Source organism: Coregonus clupeaformis, chromosome 36 (genome assembly GCF_020615455.1).
Source record: "Coregonus clupeaformis isolate EN_2021a chromosome 36, ASM2061545v1, whole genome shotgun sequence".
In the NCBI taxonomy this organism is placed as follows: domain Eukaryota; kingdom Metazoa; phylum Chordata; class Actinopteri; order Salmoniformes; family Salmonidae; genus Coregonus; species Coregonus clupeaformis.
In genome coordinates, this window is record NC_059227.1 from 20,093,117 (window position 1) to 20,111,688 (window position 18,572).

The 18,572-nt window shown below is 43.6% G+C and overlaps 1 protein-coding gene across 1 annotated transcript in view; it reads right to left on the reverse strand.

The window, feature by feature from the left end:
• galnt14 (UDP-N-acetyl-alpha-D-galactosamine:polypeptide N-acetylgalactosaminyltransferase 14 (GalNAc-T14)) overlaps positions 1 to 18,572 on the reverse strand; it is a 121,549-nt gene that overhangs the window by 7,099 nt on the left and 95,878 nt on the right. Inside the window, exons 7-13 of the mRNA XM_041865043.2 lie at positions 18,278 to 18,365; positions 16,750 to 16,834; positions 9,897 to 10,000; positions 8,106 to 8,232; positions 6,260 to 6,352; positions 4,514 to 4,597; positions 3,275 to 3,419 (exon numbers count right to left, since the gene is read on the reverse strand). Coding sequence (XP_041720977.1) covers positions 3,275 to 3,419; positions 4,514 to 4,597; positions 6,260 to 6,352; positions 8,106 to 8,232; positions 9,897 to 10,000; positions 16,750 to 16,834; positions 18,278 to 18,365 — 726 coding nt within the window. The remainder of the gene's footprint in view (positions 1 to 3,274; positions 3,420 to 4,513; positions 4,598 to 6,259; positions 6,353 to 8,105; positions 8,233 to 9,896; positions 10,001 to 16,749; positions 16,835 to 18,277; positions 18,366 to 18,572) is intronic.

Below are 18,572 nucleotides of genomic sequence, written 5' to 3' on the forward strand. Positions count from 1 at the left end.
AGGAATTGGGGCAACTTCTTGTCGCACACGGTGCTCAAGTTCAGAACGGCTGTCAGACAAAACCCATACAGCGCTGTGAAGCGCAGAGACAGAGCTCTGACGTCATGTATAGTATGTTACTGTACAGCCACTATGTTCCAATTTAGGAACATAGTGCCCAAATCTGCCATTTTCAACCCGTATTCAGGTACAAGTGTGAAGGGCTACCAAGCTCTGCAGTAGCCTACACTAACAAGTGTACAATATCACAGCTAGCATTTCATGATTTTTAAGGCTCTTTTTGTACATAGGCCTACATCAGCATGAAATGTTGATATGCTATTTTACACCCCATTTCTTATGAAATACACTGTTCTGCCTTGAAAATACAGCCCATATTATATATGACATGTTTATCGTAAGAGCTGGTCCGCATGGCTCATCAGTCATCCTCTTTCCCTGCCACAGTCACATCATTAGATTACAGCACTGCTCCAATAAGAATCATATCACCTGGAAGCACATCACAGAGGATAGGGCCCAGTGTGTGTGGGTGCGTGTGAACATCCATTAAATGTGGCAATGTGCGCACAAGTGTGTGTGCGCGCTCGTGCCTATGTCTATCAGTAACAGCAGCCTTGCCAGAGGCCTGTGTGGAGGTACTGTGTTTCGCTGTGGAGGTGACACCAGGAGGCTAGTACAGTCCAGTACAGTAGGCCTGTCTCTGGGCAGAACAGAGCAGAGGGCTGTAATAACCAGGCCCAGCTGGGCTGTGTGTGTTAAACGGCAGGTGGGTGGAGACGAGGCCTGCTAGCAGATTAACAGGTCAGAAGGCAGAGGGCATGCACATATCACTGCTTAATATGATAAACTGCACTGTGGGAATGTGCTCTGTATTAAATCTAATTACCCTGCAGTAATGGCACAGCTTTTTACGATGTCCGTTGTGGCACGCCAATGTTAATTTAATATTAATCTAGCGTGGCTCGAAGTCTAGGGGAAGCTGTGTGCTACTTTTGGAGACAGACAAACAGTTGCTTTTAGAAGCTATATAATAGAGCACAGACAGACTGGTTGGATAGAGGCTGAGTGAAAACATAATTCTAGTCCTTCATATTGGCAGCTGTGTTTTTGTCTGAATCTCCTTCCACTTCTCTGAGTTAATCAGAACACCTGAGAACCACCAGCCTGGATCATAAGGAACAGCTGTGGCCATTCTAAATCTACTTTGAGTGAAGCCTAGCTAACAATTCTAGGGAAATACATGTTTTTGTAATGTTACCAATAATGTTCCCCTAATGTTTGAGTGTCCACTTTTCTGTTAGTTAGTGGAACATTCTATCTACATTAGCAAAAACCTTCTGAGAACCTTTTTAGCATGTTTTCGTGTTAAAGTTAGGAGAACATTCCCTTAATGTCAAACCTAACTTATTTTCAACGTACTTATTTACAATGTTCACTAAACACTAATGTTCAAGACGCATTTTATGGGACGTTGCAAGAACATTCATGTGTCCAGTTTTCTGAGGGTTAGGAGAATATTACGTCAACATCTCACCAAACATACACAGAACATGGTTGCCATGTTTTCATAATTATATATATATATATATATATATATATATAATATTAATGTTTTAGAACTCACAATGTCTTGGTTCACGGTACTCCGATCTTCCTGCTACGCCCCCATGTCCGTGTCACGTATCAGTTAATCTGACTATTCTCTCATCATTGATTTTATTTACTTATTTCAGCAATTTAAGGGCTTTCTGTATGTTTGTCTAATGGTGGAGCATATGAACCTGTTTTACCTTATACTCCTGAATCACTATGATTTATAAAAACATTTGAGTGTACTTTTAGCACATTGGCTTCAAAGTGCATTCATCCTATTGCTTCCACCTGAGAACATTCCTTGCAAATCACGGCAACATTCTTATGAAAACGTTGGTTAATAACCTAATAAGACTCTTACGGGGACGTTCTCTAAAGTTGTGGGGAAGTTTGTTGTTAGCTGGGAGTGTCCTACCTAGATCTAGAGATGTCTTCTATTCTTATACACTGTAGTAATAAAATATAACTATTGGGCTACTACAGTCCTGGACAAGCATAATAGGCTAAGACTTAATTACTGCTGACACAATCATTAACAGTACCTTCTTTTAGCATGTCTCAGCACTGAATTAAATCTAATTAAAGCATAATGAGCTTCCTAGGGAAATGAATTGGGAGAGAGAAAACACTCTCCTCCTGACCAAAACAAGTCTGACCATCAAAGGCTGTGTTTACACAGGCAGCCGAATTCTGATCTTTTATTCACTAATTGGTCTGTTGAACAATCAGATTTGAAAAAGATCTGATGTGAAAAGATCTGATGTGTTTGGTCAAAAGACCAATTAGTGGAAAAAAGATCAGAGTTGGGCTGCCTGTGTTAACGCAGCCTAAGGGCCTTCCTTCCTTTTGCATAAGACATCTAGCTTTGGGATATCATCTGATTTACATGAACTATATGACCCATCAACAGGTAACACTTCAACTTAGACAATGCTTGATTTTTCAGTGTGTGTTTGAGAGAGGTAAGTGTACAGGGAAGTGCTGTGATAGCCTGTCACGGCAGTGAAAATGAGCAGAACAAGTATTTGGGAATTGTCTATGGCGGCTGAGAGGCGCTGAGCAGGTCTACCTACTGGTGGCACTGACACGAGAGAGAGAGAGAGAGAGAGAGAGAGAGAGAGAGAGAGAGAGAGAGAGAGAGAGAGAGAGTGTGAGACTGTCAGAGTGGTATCAGCTCAGGCTGAATTCCACAAGTGCAAGATGATGCTTGTCAGCCCGAATTGTATAGAGACGGAAAGAAAACATGAGAGGAGCAGTACGGATGGACGGGGAGAGAGGCTTAGATCATGTTGGTTCTAACACAGTGTGTGTGCTGGAGAGGCTAACGAGGACAGATACTTTCTGACAGGGCGTGGAGACAGCAGGCTGGGACACATAGTACCTCTCCGTCAGTGAGTGCTGAAGCTTTCAGATTGGTGTGCAGAACAGCCCCTTAACCAGCAGGCAGTAGTAGAACAGTAATAATGACTCTCGACTAGACCATAGCTCTTTCTATACTTTGTGGGTATTGAATCTGGTCTGGGCTATACAGTAGCTCTCTGTCAGTGTGTGCCAAAGCTGCATTGGCCAGTAGTGCTCTGTTTATGAGTGTAGAGTCTTGAGCGGGCCATAGCTCTCCCTGTTGGAGACTGAGTCTGTCTATTGAGTGTAGGCTGTCTGAATGTTGTGTAGACCGTACCTGGTTGAGTGCTGGCACAGCTTTGGTTCCAATGCAGGGTGCCAGTGTGAGAGAAGGTAGGTCCTGTCCTTCCACCCTACGGGACTCCAGACAATTCTGTCTTTGACGAATCACCCCTGACTTAGAGTCCAAATCATCTGGCACTCTGAAAGTACACAACGTACACTTTTTAAATGTATTTTCTTGCTTTATTGTTTATTCACCAATGCATAGACGTCTGAATACAAGGAAGATGTATCATCTCTGAATGTAATGTTTTGATACTCATGCCTGGGATAGATTCATTGTGGCGTTTATACATGCAGATGCATAACTATTTATTATAGAGATTAACATTGAGGCTATTTAGAGTGTCATGTTCCGTGGTCTGGCATTAATGCTTCCTCAAACAACGTCTGAACTGAATTACAATCAATATACAAATGTACAAGAAGAAATAGCTCTTCACATGGCCATTCATCAGAGGTAGGAAGAACCCAATGCTCTGGGTGGGGGGATGTGTGTGTGTGTGTGCGCGCGCGCGTGTGTGTGTTTGTGTGAGAGAGTGAGTGAGAGCGGTAGGTAATGGGGTCTGCTGCCAGTGTGGATCTGTGGAGGCTTTACAGCCCAGTTCATTCACTTAGTCAGCAAATGGGAACCTGGAACCAGCAGCAGTGAATCCATCACACACACACAGCCGCCCCCCCCCCCCCATAGGTAACGTTACTCATATCCCTCATATCCTACAAGCATTTTATAATAGCCTATGACTGTACTTCTCTCTATATATTGCTCTCTTGTATGGCTTTACCATTATCTGTGTATACTCTCTCTCACAGAGACGTGTCCTCCTCCTATAAACCTTTTCAAATCAAATTGTATTTGTCACATGCACCGAATACAACGGGTGTAGACTTTATCGTACATTAGCTTTTTCTCAACTTCTGTCAATTCACCTGTTCTTCAACTATCTTTTTATAGTCGTTTTTTCTTAGTATGCAATTAACAGTCGATCCAAGTAATCTAAAGGTCAGACCATGCCCTCTCCTCTCCTCTCTCCCGAGTCCACATTGTTAGTTTCAGTCCATGGGATTAACCTAAACTAAATCACGCCTGGCTGTTGTTGTATCAGTCAGATTGAGCTGCAAGCCTGGGACTCGGAGCAATCAGGGGGAAGTCTGAATACAAAAAAATAATCATTAATCTATTCTGAATTAAGCATAATGGGATGTGTGTGAGTGGCCGGCCACACGCACTCACTTGAGCTCTGGGTAGACGTTGTCTAGATACCACTTGAAGGATTTGCACTTGAGACTCTTGCGGAGCTCTTCCCTGCTATGAATGCTGATAAGAGAGAGAGAAAGAGAGGGAAATGAACGTTAGAGAGAGGAACCTTTTTTATTATGCTGTCCTGCTCTTATCACAGAAAAGACAGTGCTACACATTCACACACAGGCAGGCACACACATACCTTATGGTGAACCATGTGGAATCCATTGGTGCATTACGTAATGCAGGGAGACCAAAAACACTTTTAAATAACCTAAATGATATGGTTTGAACTGAACCGTCTACCCAGGTTAATCATGCTATACTAAGTGCAATTTGAGTATGTATTCTCTAATCTTTCTCTTTATCAGTCCTCTGTAGTATAGAACTTACAGTGCCGTGAAAAAGTATTCGCCCCTTTTCTGATTTTCTCTATTTTTGATACTGAATGTTATCAGATCTTCAACCAAAACCTAATATTAGATAAAGGAAACCTGAGTTTACAAATTACAAAAAAAAGGTATACTTATTTTATTTATTTAATTAACAAAGTTATGCAACACCCAATACTCCTGTGTGAAAAAGTAATTGCCCCCTTGCCCTCAATAACTGGTTGTGCCACCTTTAGCTGCAATGACTGCAACCAAATGCTTCCTGTAGTTGTTGATCAGTCTCTCACATCGCTGTGGAGGAATTTTGGCCCACTCTTGCATGCAGAACTGCTGTAACTCAACGACATTTGTTGGTCTTCAAGCATGAACTGCTCGTTTCAAGTCCTGCCACACCATCTCAATTGGGATTAGGTCTGGACTTTGACTAGGCCATGTCATCCAAAAAGTTATACTTTTGAATCATCTGTCCATAGAACATTCTGTCCATCCAGGTCCTTTCAGGTGCTTTTTGGCAAACTTGAGTCAACTTTTTGGACGACATGGGTCCCATTATTCCTGGCAAAACACTGCATTCCACAGTAAGAACCTCATACCAACGGTCAAGCATGGTGGTGGTAGTGGGATGGTTTGGGGATGCTTTGCTGCCTCAGGACCTGGATGACTTGCCTTAATAGAAGGAACCAGGAATTCTGCTCTGTATCAGAGAATTCTACAGGAGAATATCAGGCCATCCGTCTGTGAGCTGAAGCTGAAGTGTAGCTAGGTCATGCAGCAAGACAGTGATCCAAAACACACAACCAAGTCTACATGAAAATGGCTAAAAAGCAACAAATTTGAAGTTTTGGAATGGCTTAGTCAAAGTCCAGACCAAATCCCACCAATTGAGATGTTGTGGCAGGACTTGAAACGAGCAGTTCATGCTTGAAAACCAACAAATGTCGCTGAGTTACAGAAGTTCTGCATGCAAGAGTGGGCCAAAATTCCTCCACAGCGATGTGAGAGACTGATCAACACCTACAGGAAGCGTTTGGTTGCAGTCATTGCAGCTAAAGGTGGCACAACCAGTTATTGAGGGCAAGGGATCAATTACTTTTTCACACAGGGGTATTGGGTGTTGCATAACTTTGTTTATGAAATAAATTAAATAAGTATGTAATTGTTGTGTTATTTGTTCACTCAGGTTCCCTTTACCTAATATTATGTTTTGGTTGAAGATCTGATAACATTCAGTATAAAAAATATGCAAAAGTAGAGAAAATTAGAAAGGGGGAAAATACTTTTTCACGGCACTATATAGCAGTAGAAATGTATGGTGTGTAGAAATGTATGGTGGTGTTTCACTCACTCTCCGTAGGACTTGCCCCGCGCTGCAGGGCGAGCAGAGTAGTAGAAGAGCCTGAAGTCGTCCATCCACACCTCCGCCGTCCGTCTGGTGTTCCTGCAACACAGCCAGTCCAGCACACAGTAGGAGTCAGTAGGCGTTTTATATTTTTTTATATTAAACCACTTCATCCCAGGGTGGGCCAGACTGATAGTGTGAAAACACCTAGTACGTATGTGACCAAAATAACCATAAGCCAAGCCTGCCCTCGCATACTGGCCTCAAACACATTCCAAGAAAATGAATCATCTCGTTTGCTGGAGGAAAGCAGCAAAATAAATAATGTTCTGAGAGCCAAATGTACAGTATCATATTCTGTGCATGTCTAGCTCACACTTTTAAACATTCTAGTAATGTGATTCCTCTGACACTGCTGCTGCATACTGTGGCCCTCCTCCCAATAGATATGTATGTATCTTGCTTTAGACGTTAAAGGGATAATTTACTCCACTTTCATACACCTCTTTTCACATTTGAAAGCCTCTGGCAAACGTTGAATTTGGGGTGAAGACACCTTTACACGTGCATTCCAGTGCATCTCTAGCGTTCCACACTGTCCTGTTCAGTTAATTAAGTTAGTCTACACCCCTATCCTATCCCCTTGGCCCTCACAGGCAGGAACACAAAGTTTCAGCCTACTGTCACACATCACATCTCTCCTTTCCACCTTACACAGTCTCAGAAGGATGCATACTCAACACTACTGAGACACAGCCTGGCTTCTGAGCAGCAGCAGAAGATTTTGGGACAGAATAGGGTGTAGCAGCTTGTAACACAAATTACAGTGATATTGTGCTGAGAGCAGAGCACCAGAGTGCAGGTGAATAAATTACATATAATTATCAGAGAGCATGCTGAGTCACCAGCTGCCATTAGAAGCCTGGCTTTCTTTTCAGGACATTAAATCAAACATCATACTTGGAGTAATTATTCATTAACTTGGCTGAACTATGCTACACATACACATTTTGTTGACAGGATTTATTAATTATTCATTGGAGGGCCTAATGTGTTTTGTGTTGTAAGTAAAGAGGGAAAGCTCATCAGTGAATGAACAGTGAACACAAACTGCCAGTCAGTCAAAGGAGAGGCAGCCAAGTCAAGGGGTGATTTTTGCACAACACATTTTCTGAAAACGTCTCTGTAATCAAATCAAATAGTGTGTTGTTCACTTTACATATTCAGTCCATGCCGTGACTTTCCTGAAGGCTAAATGCAAATGAGAAATACAAATTAAGAAAACCGATTCTGTCGATAATTGCATTGTTAACCAAGGGCAGCATTTCTGATTCATGCCAAAGTTGAACATTTGATAAAAAATTGTATTTAGACAAAACTTTTCAGATAGAATCATAGAAATTGGGTGCACACGCACGATCAGCTAACTAAAGCCCTGCCAAACACAGCAACAACATGATTCTAATCCCCAATATGGAAAGAGAGCCAAACTACTCTGATGTACAGAAGAGAATAGAGCTTAGCATAATACATTCAAAACACAATGTTTGGCAAAGCTTTAGAGAAAACTACAGCAATGTCTTCAATTTGTATTTGCCACGTTCGCTGCTAATCTTATCCCACTATTGGGTTGCATTGCACGAATACCGGCCTACAGCTCAATAACTCAAACAGTACATATCGAGTGGTACATTGCAGTACCTATTTTGGTTGCCGTGGGTTGCTTTGTTATTTTGGAGCAGGCAGATAGATACAGTAAGATATAGGTGTTACTTGATGTAGGTGTTGAGTGCCTTTGTATTTTGGAGCAGGCTGTGAGATAGGATACAATACAGATGGAGTCAGGTCTTACTTGATGTAGGTGTTGGCGTTGCCCTCAGGGAAGATGTAAGGGTGTTTCTTGCGGAAGACGTGGCCGACCCTGCTGCAGGGGATAATCTCCAGGCTCCCTCCACACATCCACACCCGGAACGAGATCTCTACAGGGGATCACACACACGCCACACAACACAACACACAAAACACAGCTACCATTAGTTATCATTGTCCCATGGAATAGCTCAGGGGCTATCCTGACCCACAGAGAGCAGAACTGTTTTGTATGTTCAGTGCTTGTAGACTGTATGAGTGGTGGGTGAGAGGAGGTGCAGTGGGACAACAGAGTCCTAAGGACAGAGCTCTCATATACTGTAAGATGGAGAACGGTTACAGGGGACAGGAGGTGAAATTCTAACACACAGTTTCGCATATGTCTTGGTCATCTACAAGTGAAACCAAGTTAAGACTAGACTCCTGTTAAGACGTTATATTATTTCACGTTCCAATACAATCCATACACATTACCCATCATCCTTATCATCATCAGCATCTGTATATGGGGCAGCTCTGACGCCTTGAATATTTGATAACATGCTTGCTGCCTCATATCTCATGTTTAAATCTGCCATGTCCTCTGCTCACTTAAAGAAACCATGTGAAAGTAAATGAAGTCCTTCCATTGCCTGGTTTAATTTAGCCCAGGATAATATAGTAGCCTATAGACATCCGGCCTGTTGCTACACACCTGTTTTTCAAACCCAACAGAGTTGAAGTTTCGTAGCCTCAACATAATTTTATATGCTGTGTTTTTCTTTTTCCGAGTAACATGTTCAACACTTTCCCAACAAGCCTCTGAGCTTTTTCTGCATTTCAAAGTGTTAAAGGGAGCAGTGCAGGGAATACTTTCCATCTTGGAGAGAAAGCACAAAAGAGAGAAATAAAAGAGATATGTGGAAGAGAGATGAAGAGAGAGAAAATAAAAGAGACTGGGGAGAGAGATAAAGAGAAAGAGAGAGAGAGAGCATCCTATTCAAGTCTTACTGTACCCCTGTCTCTGCTTTGTTCTCTATTGATCTGAAACAGCAGCAGCAGTACAGACAGGGGAACCTGTCAGTCTACTATGTGAACCCCAGAATCCTTCTGCCAGAGATACATGGGAGAGAACTAGTCAGCCTCCTGGCCTTTTTAGAATCTGGAACACACTATGAATCATCCCCACCACTACCACGGTTAGCTCTGGCTGCTGTGCACAACTCGCCTGCAGATGTACCTGACAGGAGCAAACATGAAGCAGGGAAGAGAAGTACTAACGCTACCTATTGCTCCAGGGGTCTGGCTATGACTGGAATAGCTGAAATGTTTACACTCGCTCTAGCTTGTTTGACGGTGATGTGGTGTTATGCTGAAAAATGATTGGTCATAGAAATTCTGCTTAATTTTTGTGTCTTCTTGACCCTTGACATTTTATAGTCAACTATACAATAAGTGTTACAAGTCCAACATATGGAGAGCGTTTGATTGATTTGAAAAATTATCACTTCATGACCTGCAAGATGAGGATTTGGGGGGTTTGGGACTGTGGTAAAATAACCATTACAAACCCAAAGAGTATCCCTCCAAAACTTCCAACACAATACATCAACTGTCCCGCTTTAGTAAGGAAAGGCCTCATGGCGGCAGCGCCCTTGAGCAGACAGAAGGACTGGTGTCAGCTATAGAGGCAGGCTATAAGTGCTGACAGACTGCCACGCTGCTGCCATTCAGGTGCTCTCAGGCAGCCTAATCCCCCCAGCTACAGCCCAGCCCAGTCAGCTGACTCACTCACCAAAGTTCTCCCCGCCCCAGATGTCCATGGCTGTGTCATACTTCCCCAGGTGGTTGAACCATGACTTGTCAATCACAAACAGCCCTCCGGCAATGATGGGAGTCCTGAGAGAGAGAGAGGGGGAGAGAGAGAGGGGGAGAGAGAGAGGGGGAGAGAGAGAGAGAGAGAGAGAGAGAGAGAGAGAGAGAGAGAGAGAGAGAGAGAGAGAGAGAGAGAGAGAGAGAGAGAGAGAGAGAGAGAGAGAATATTCAGGTAATATTATATCATGAAATATTGACTGAATGGGATATGATGGCTTCTCCCACCAAAATGTCAGACAGACTTGAGGTAGTTTGGTGATGTTTTTGTAGATACTAAGAACACATTGTGATAGATCCAGGTGACTTGTTGAAGAGTCCAATCTATCTAAATCCTATCCATCTCCACACAGCTGAGTCTTGCTGATGTGAATAATGATGCTGGCCCGGCGAGGCCCAGTGAGTGTGTGTGAGCCGCTGAGTAAAATGTAAATTGATTGAGTGATAAAGGAGCCAGCCGGCGGACAGACCTGGGCTGGGCTGGCTGACAAGCAGAGTGTAAGAGGATACCTTCTCATTATCAGGCGGAAGCTGCACCCAGGCCCTCCACAGTGTGCCAACCGGGGCCTATCTAACACAATACACTCACAACACAGGACCAGACAATGCAGAGGGAGAGAGAGCGGACAGAGAAAGGGGAGTGAGAGAGAGGGGTAGAGAGAGAGCTCTCACGTTGCTGACTTCAAGGCAAGCCATTTTAAAAATATTTTTCTTTCATTTTGAAAGACGAGGAGCATTGTCTCGTCTCTAGAATAGACACGCTATGATGCTCTCTGGCGTCAACAACATATTCTCCACATTAATTTTCTCACAGCGGTTTCTCATTCCCTGTCTCTGTCTGAAGAAGATGAGTAATTTACACTGAACAAAAATAGAAATGCAACATGCAACAATTTCAAACATACAGTTCTTATAAGGAAATAACTCAATTGAAATAAATTTATTAGGCCCTAATCTATGGATTTCACATGACTGGGAATACAGATATGCATCTGTTGGTCACAGATACCTTTAAAAAAAAAATAGGGGCGTGGATCAGAAAACCAGTCAGTATCTGGTGTGACCACCATTTGCCATTGTGGCCTGTGGAATGTTGTCCCACTCCTCTTCAATGGCTGTGCGAATTTGCTGGATATTGTCAGGAACTGGAACACGCTGTCGTACATGACGATCCAGAGCATCTCAAACATGCTCGATGGGTGACATGTCTGGTGAGCATACAGGCCATGGAAGAACTGGGACATTTTCAGCTTCCAGGAATTGTGTACAGATCCTGACATGGGGCTGTGCATTATCATAATTAAACATGAGATGATGGCGGCGGATGAATGGCACGACAATGGGCCTCAGGATCTCATCACAGTATCTCTGTGCATTCAAATAGCCATCGATAAAATGCAATTGTGCTCGGTGTCCGTAGCTTATGCCTGCCCATACCATAACCCCACTGCCACCATGGGGCACTCTGTTTACAACATTGACATCAGCAAGCCGCTCACTCACACGACGCCATACACACTGTCTGCCATCTGCCCAGTTCAATTGAAACCGGAATTCATCCGTGAAGAGCATGCTTCGCCAGAGTGCCAGTGGCCATTGAAGGTGAGCATTTGCCCACTAAAGTCGGTTACGATGCCAAACTGCAGTCAGGTCAAGACCCTGGTCAGGACCTATGTAACGATCATGCTGTTTAATCAGCTTCTTGATATGTCACACCTGTCAGGTGGATGAATTATCTTGACAAAGGAGAAATGCTCACTAACAAGGATGTAAACAAATTTGTGCAAACAATTTGAGAGAAATTAGATTTTGTGCATATGGCAAATCTCTAGGATATTTTATTTCAGCTCATGAAACATGGGACCAACACTTTACATGTTGCGTTTATATTTTGACCAATGATGACAGAGGAGGGGAATTGATTCTTGAGGCAATACCACGTTCTCTGGTCATTTATAACGTCTCCAGAGTGCACTCGAGGCTACGACTTACAAATTTACCACCTAAATAGATACATTGACATCTGACAAAATACAACCCTTGCCAGCGAGAACCTTGGCTGCACCCTGAAAACAGCTTGAGGCTGCATGTTTTCCTCCTGCATTTCAAGTCTTGCATCAGGACATTACTATTTCTGGTAGTAAACATAAAGATTCATGATTTATTGATTCAGCTAACTATATATCATCATAAAGTCAGAAACGGCCTTGGGAAAGCCAAATTAGAAAGTTCAGCCCAGAACTTGACGCTTCCCTATTTTGCAGCGAGACATCTTTTGTTGTATATTTCCCCTGCTGCAACATACGTACAGCATCTGCCAGACTGAAGGGAGTATTACAAGAGGAAATCATTGTTTGACAATGCTGTAAAAACCCAAGTTATTGGTGTCTGCCATTAACTGCTGCTGCTGCTTCCATTTTCAGATCCCACTTTTTTTTCAGACACTGTCCATAAATAGACCCCCCCCCACTGGAGAGAAAAAATGACAGGAAATGACATGCCTATGACAAACAGATGATGATGATGATGATGATGATGGGATTGAATGACTGGATGATGATGTGTCGGCAGCGACAGGACAGCAACAGGCTAGTAAGAGATGGAAGATGGGGAGGATAATGACTCATTTGTGACTCAATATTCCCTGTGGAGTTTGCAGTGTTCTTTAAGTGATGTGTATTATTAGGTGGATGCAATTAAGAAGAGTGATTGGCAATGCATAGTAAGTGAATCGGTCTCCATTGACCTTCTATCGAACACTGTGCACGCACGCACGCACACACACACACACACACACGCTCCTACCATCTGTGCCTCTTCAGCTCACTGCCTCTTCCAACACCAGCACTGGTGCTGTCTCAGTGTCAGTCCCACCACTCCTGGTAGGTCTCTGCTAAAAAAGTGTGTGTCTATCTGTACCAGTGTTAGGAGCAGACTCCCTGTGACGCTGCACCAGTCTGGGCACATGGCCCATGCTGCCAGGCTGTGTGATCAGCTTCCCACCAGGCCTGGGTCTGTGCCTGGGCTATTAGAGGGCCTCATTACTCTAACACCCCCAGGGGCTGGGTGCTGGGGTGGGCACGGAGGGATGTAGGGTAGCGGACCATAGACACACTTAGGAGGAGATGGGCGGAGGAGAGGATAGGTGAAGAGAGGGGAGAGGAAAAGAGAGGAATGAAGGATGGAAGTACAGACAGAGAGATGAGTAAAGAAGTATGAAAAATGAAACTAGACGAAGGGAGGATAAATAAGAAAACAGAAAGAGGGGAGGAGGGGAGGAGGGAAGATGAGAGCCAGACTGCCCTGAGCAGGGCTGAGGGACGCAAGTGGAGAGGCTCACCATCTTACTCATTTCTCAAGTGGAGGGAAGATGGCAGCCCACAGCCCAGCGTCTCTGACACTCTCACCAGCGCTCACTGGCAGGAGCCAAGGCTCTCAATCCCCGCACAGCACAGTGAATATTCATGATGGAAACACGTGTGACTTACCGGCTCGATTCGGTGTCATGTAACAAAATTTGAAATTGTGTTTTTTACATTGGATAAAAGTAGAGACTCAGAGCTAGAAAATTGTATATCATACACTAGTTGAGGAACAATGGGAAAGTAATTCTGCTTTGAAAGTTGATAAACTTGCAACCCAGCTTTTGAGAAAATGGCCCTTGAATGTTTTGGTATACCTACTGGAGAGCTCTTTGTCTACACCCATTCAGCACCCTCTTAAGCCTTAGCCCCATCCATCTCTTTAAGGATTCACATGTGAGGCTAAACAGAGTGAGTACGGTAGTGTACTAAACAACCAAAGATTTCAAGACTAAGGGCTGATTTATATTACGTCTATCAACATGTCTATATACAGTTGTCGCAGTGACATCATGAACATTCTATTGCCGTCCAACATCAAACTTGTCGTTGTTGTTATGAAAACGTATAAACACACAGCAACCTGGTGGTCCAAAATAGCATAACTGGAGTATTTTAACACCAGTAAACCCATCCGTTTAAAAAGTATATGTATATGTCAATCTAGCAAACCAGGTAACTAAAAGCAACTTTCTAAACAATGTTTTGGTTCGTTTTTAGCTTGTTAAGTTAGCTGGCTAGCCAGATCAAATAATGATCATATCATATACAGTGGGGAGAACAAGTATTTGATACACTGCCGATTTTGCAGGTTTTCCTAATTACAAAGCATGTAGAGGTCTGTAATTTTTATCATAGGTACACTTCAACTTTGAGATCAAAAATCCAGAAAATCACATTGTATGATTTTTAAGTAATTAATTTGCATTGTATTGCATGACATAAGTATTTGATCACCTACCAACCAGTAAAAATTCCGGCTCTCACAGCCCTGTTAGTTTTTCTTTAAGAAGCCCTCCTGTTCTCCACTCATTACCTGTATTAACTGCACCTGTTTGAACTCATTACCTGTATAAAAGACACCTGTCCACACACTCAATCAAACAGACTCCAACCTCTCCACAATGGCCAAGACCAGAGAGCTGTGTAAGGACATCAGGGATAAAATTGTAGACCTGCACAAGGCTGGGATGGGCTACAGGACAATAGGCAAGCAGCTTGGTGAGAAACCAACAACTGTTGGCGCAATTATTAGAAAATGGAAGAAGTTCAAGATGACGGTCAATCACCCTCGGTCTGGGGCTCCATGCAAGATCTCACCTCGTGGGGTATCAATAATCATCAGGAAGGTGAGGGATCAGCCCAGAACTACACGGCAGGACCTGGTCAATGACCTGAAGAGAGCTGGGACCACAGTCTCAAAGAAAACCATTAGTAACACACTACGCCATCATGGATTAAAATCCTGCAGCGCCAATGACCAAAATCCTGAAGTTTGCCAATGACCATCTGGATGATCCAGAGGAGTAATGGGAGAAGGTCATGTGGTCTGATGAGACAAAAATATAGCTTTTTGGTCTAAACTCCACTCGCCGTGTTTGGAGGAAGAAGAAGGATGAGTACAACCCCAAGAACACCATCCCAACCGTGAAGCATGGAGGTGGAAACATTATTCTTTGGGGATGCTTTTCTGCAAAGGGGACAGGACGAATGCACCGTATTGAGGGGAGGATGAATGGGGCCATGTATCGCGAGATCTTGGCCAACAACCTCCTTCCCTCAGTAAGAGCATTGAAATGGGTCGTGGCTGGGTCTTCCAGCATGACAACGACCCGAAACACACAGCCAGGGCAACTAAGGAGTGGCTCCGTAAGAAGCATCTCAAGGTCCTGGAGTGGCCTAGCCAGTCTCCAGACCTGAATCCAATAGAACATCTTTGGAGGGAGCTGAAAGTCCGTATTGCCCAGTGACAGCCCCGAAACCTGAAGGATCTGGAGAAGGTCTGTATGGATGAGTGGGCCAAAATCCCTGCTGCAGTGTGTGCAAACCTGGTCAATACCTACAGGAAACGTATGATCTCTGTAATTGCAAACAAAGGTTTCTGTACCAAATATTAAGTTCTGCTTTTCTGATGTATCAAATACTTATGTCATGCAATAAAATGCAAATTAATTACTTAAAAATCATACAATGTGATTTTCTAGATTTTTGTTTTAGATTCTGTCTCTCACAGTTGAAGTGTACCTATGATAAAAATTACAGACCTCTACATGCTTTGTAGGTAGGAAAACCTGCAAAATCGGCAGTGTATCAAATACTTGTTCTCCCCACTGTAGCTGACGTCTTAATTTTAGCTAATTTGTATTCATTATTACAGGAAAATAAACTCACAACAAGATAATTCTTTATAAGTTAATGGCGAGCTAATTACAGAAAATATCTTACGGTTATGAGTGTGACTAAAAAGCAGGGCAATCTATTGGAGAATTTTAGAACTTGGACATTGTCTCGTTGGCCTAATGTTATATCCTAATTTGACTAAGGTGCAGGTCATGTTGTTCTTCACATTACCGTCTCTGGTAAACACACACTATATCAAATAAAATCTAAGTTTATTTGTCACATGCACAGTATACAGAAGGTGTAAACGGTACAGTGAAATGGTTACTTGCATAGTGGAGTCTTTCGTTTAGACATGTAGCTAGCTAGCTAGCTAAACAATGAACCATAATCCCAACTCCTAACGTTACTACCCTGTATGAATTTTGACAACAGTATCAAGTATTTTCTTAGAAAATATGTTCCTTCCTGGAAATGTATGCTAGTGTTTGGAATATAAATGTTGTCTATCTCTGTACCTGGATAATAATTATGACCGGAAATGAACAGAGATAGATAGAGAGAGAGTGAAAGGGAGAGATGTGTAAGAGAGATCAATCATTCTAGCCGAGCACTAAAATGATCTGCCCTGGATTCAGAGCCATCTGGGTTCAAGAGGATTAAAGATGATCAACTCTTTTTGGCTGAAATAATGCAAAGGTGCTTTAACTGGCTGTGGTCCGGTCCCCTCTCTGATCTCCTCTGGGCTGCATCCTCATTAGCCGTGCTGCTGCTATCTCTGCAGAGATCAATGGTTTAACTGCCTCTTCCAGCTGCTGCTGCTTAGTCCGCCTCTCCCTCTCTCCTCCCTGATGGACTGTTTAGATCACAGTGCAGTGCAAGGCCACAGGAAGAGACTTCATTCCACTGTTCCTCCACTCCACTGCCAGCCACTGGACTTGCGGATGGAGGGATGGGCAGTCAGACAGGCACCCCCTCCTCCCCTCCTCTATCCCTCCCTCGGTCCCTCTCCTCTCTTCTCTTCTGCAGCCAGGCCATCCCATAATATCCGTCTTTATGCCTCCCTTCACTTACTTAATGGGTTCGGTGGGGTCAGCTCTCCTGGCTTTCTGCTCAGCAGACAACTGCTCCCACTTGAAATGTAGACTCCAGTCGAAGCCTGCAGCAGAGAGAGAGAGAGATAATCACAACACAAACTGGGAATGTGGGAGAGAGGGAGGGTGAGGGAGAGAGGGAGGGAGGGTGAGGGAGAGATGGAGGGAGGGAGGGGAGGGTCAGGAGGGGAGCATTGCAGGTCAGAGAGAAGGGGACCAAACGACTAACAAAAAAAGGATGATGAGGAGGGGGGTGAGAAGGAGGGTGGACTATGAACTATAAAGGCGGGGTCAATTATAAAAACGCTGCAGCAGCCTCTTCCTTCATCACACGCTTTATTAATCTCTGGCAGAACACTGTCAATAATTACAGCCACCATTCCTGCTAACGTCTCCTATTTAATTACTCTAATGATTAATTATGGGCCCCAGCCCATTGGCTAATAGCTGATCTGGGCTGAACCTTGGGAATGACCTTCATCAGGCTTTACACAAGAGCTTTTAAATAGCCCATCCCATCCTGTCCTGAGACAGACGCAGTGCCCTTGATGTCTTCAAATATACTGTATGCATGAGAGAACCAATGCATATCTGCTCTATGAATAAAGTACGTGGATGTGTGTCTGTCAAATCAAATCAAATGTTATTTGTCACATACACGTGTTTAGCAGATGTTATTGCGGGTGTAGTGAAATGCTTTTGCTTCTAGCTACAACAGTGCAGTAATATCTAACAAGTAATATCTAACAATTTCACAACATATACCCTCTACACACAAATCTACCAAGGAATGGAATTTAAGAATATATACATATATGGACAAGCAATGACAGAGCGGCATGGACTAAGATACAGTAGAATATTATAGAATATAATACAGTATATACATATGAGATGAGTAGTGCAAGATATGTAAACATTATTAAAGTGTGTGTACGTGAACATGTATGTGCATGTGTGTGTGTGCACGTCTTAGTGTGTTTATGTGTCTCAGTATGTGTGTGTGTGCAGGGGAGAGAGAGAGGGTCTGATTTGGCAGGCAGACCCAGGAGTGCGAGCGCAGCAGTCTGCAGGCAGGCAGGGCCGGGTCTCAGTGGATCAATACGGCTCTATTGACACCACATCTTTTTCATGTTATGAGTGATGGCTACATCAATAATTAAAATGTCCAATCTGAGAAGGCCTAGGACTATTATCCCCATTTATTGTCCTATCCAGATCTCTGGGAACACTGATTGGAGCTGTTCATCTGGCTTGTGTGTGTGTGTGTGTGTGTGTGTGTGTGTGTGTGTGTGTGTGTGTGTGTGTGTAGCCTCTACTAGCCAGCTGGGGGAGGGAATGGAAAAGAAGGGAGGGGTGGGGTCAGGGATAAGGGATGAAAAGAGGGATGGAGAAAGGGAGGGTTGGAAAGAGGGCTGGACAGATACAGAGATGGATAGAGAGAGGGAGGGACATAGGTGTGGAGATAGCGATGAGGATGGGGAGGTCAAGTCCCTGTAGCTCCATACCTCCACGGAGGTCAGAGGAGGCTGCTACGTAGGCGAAGGTATCCATGTTGATGATGTCGATCACTGGGCTCACCACACAGGTCGGGTCCTGGTGAGACGAGAGAGCGAGACGGGAGTCAGAGACCATGTTCCAAACTTACAGTAAGAGCCAATGGCACAATTCATTATTTACAGTTCAGAAGCTGAAGTTAATGAAAAAGCTATGGGAGTAATGGGAGGCATTGATGTGCTGCAGGGCACTGATTAAACATACATTATGTTCATACAATAGGTCACCCAGCAGTTTGGATGATGT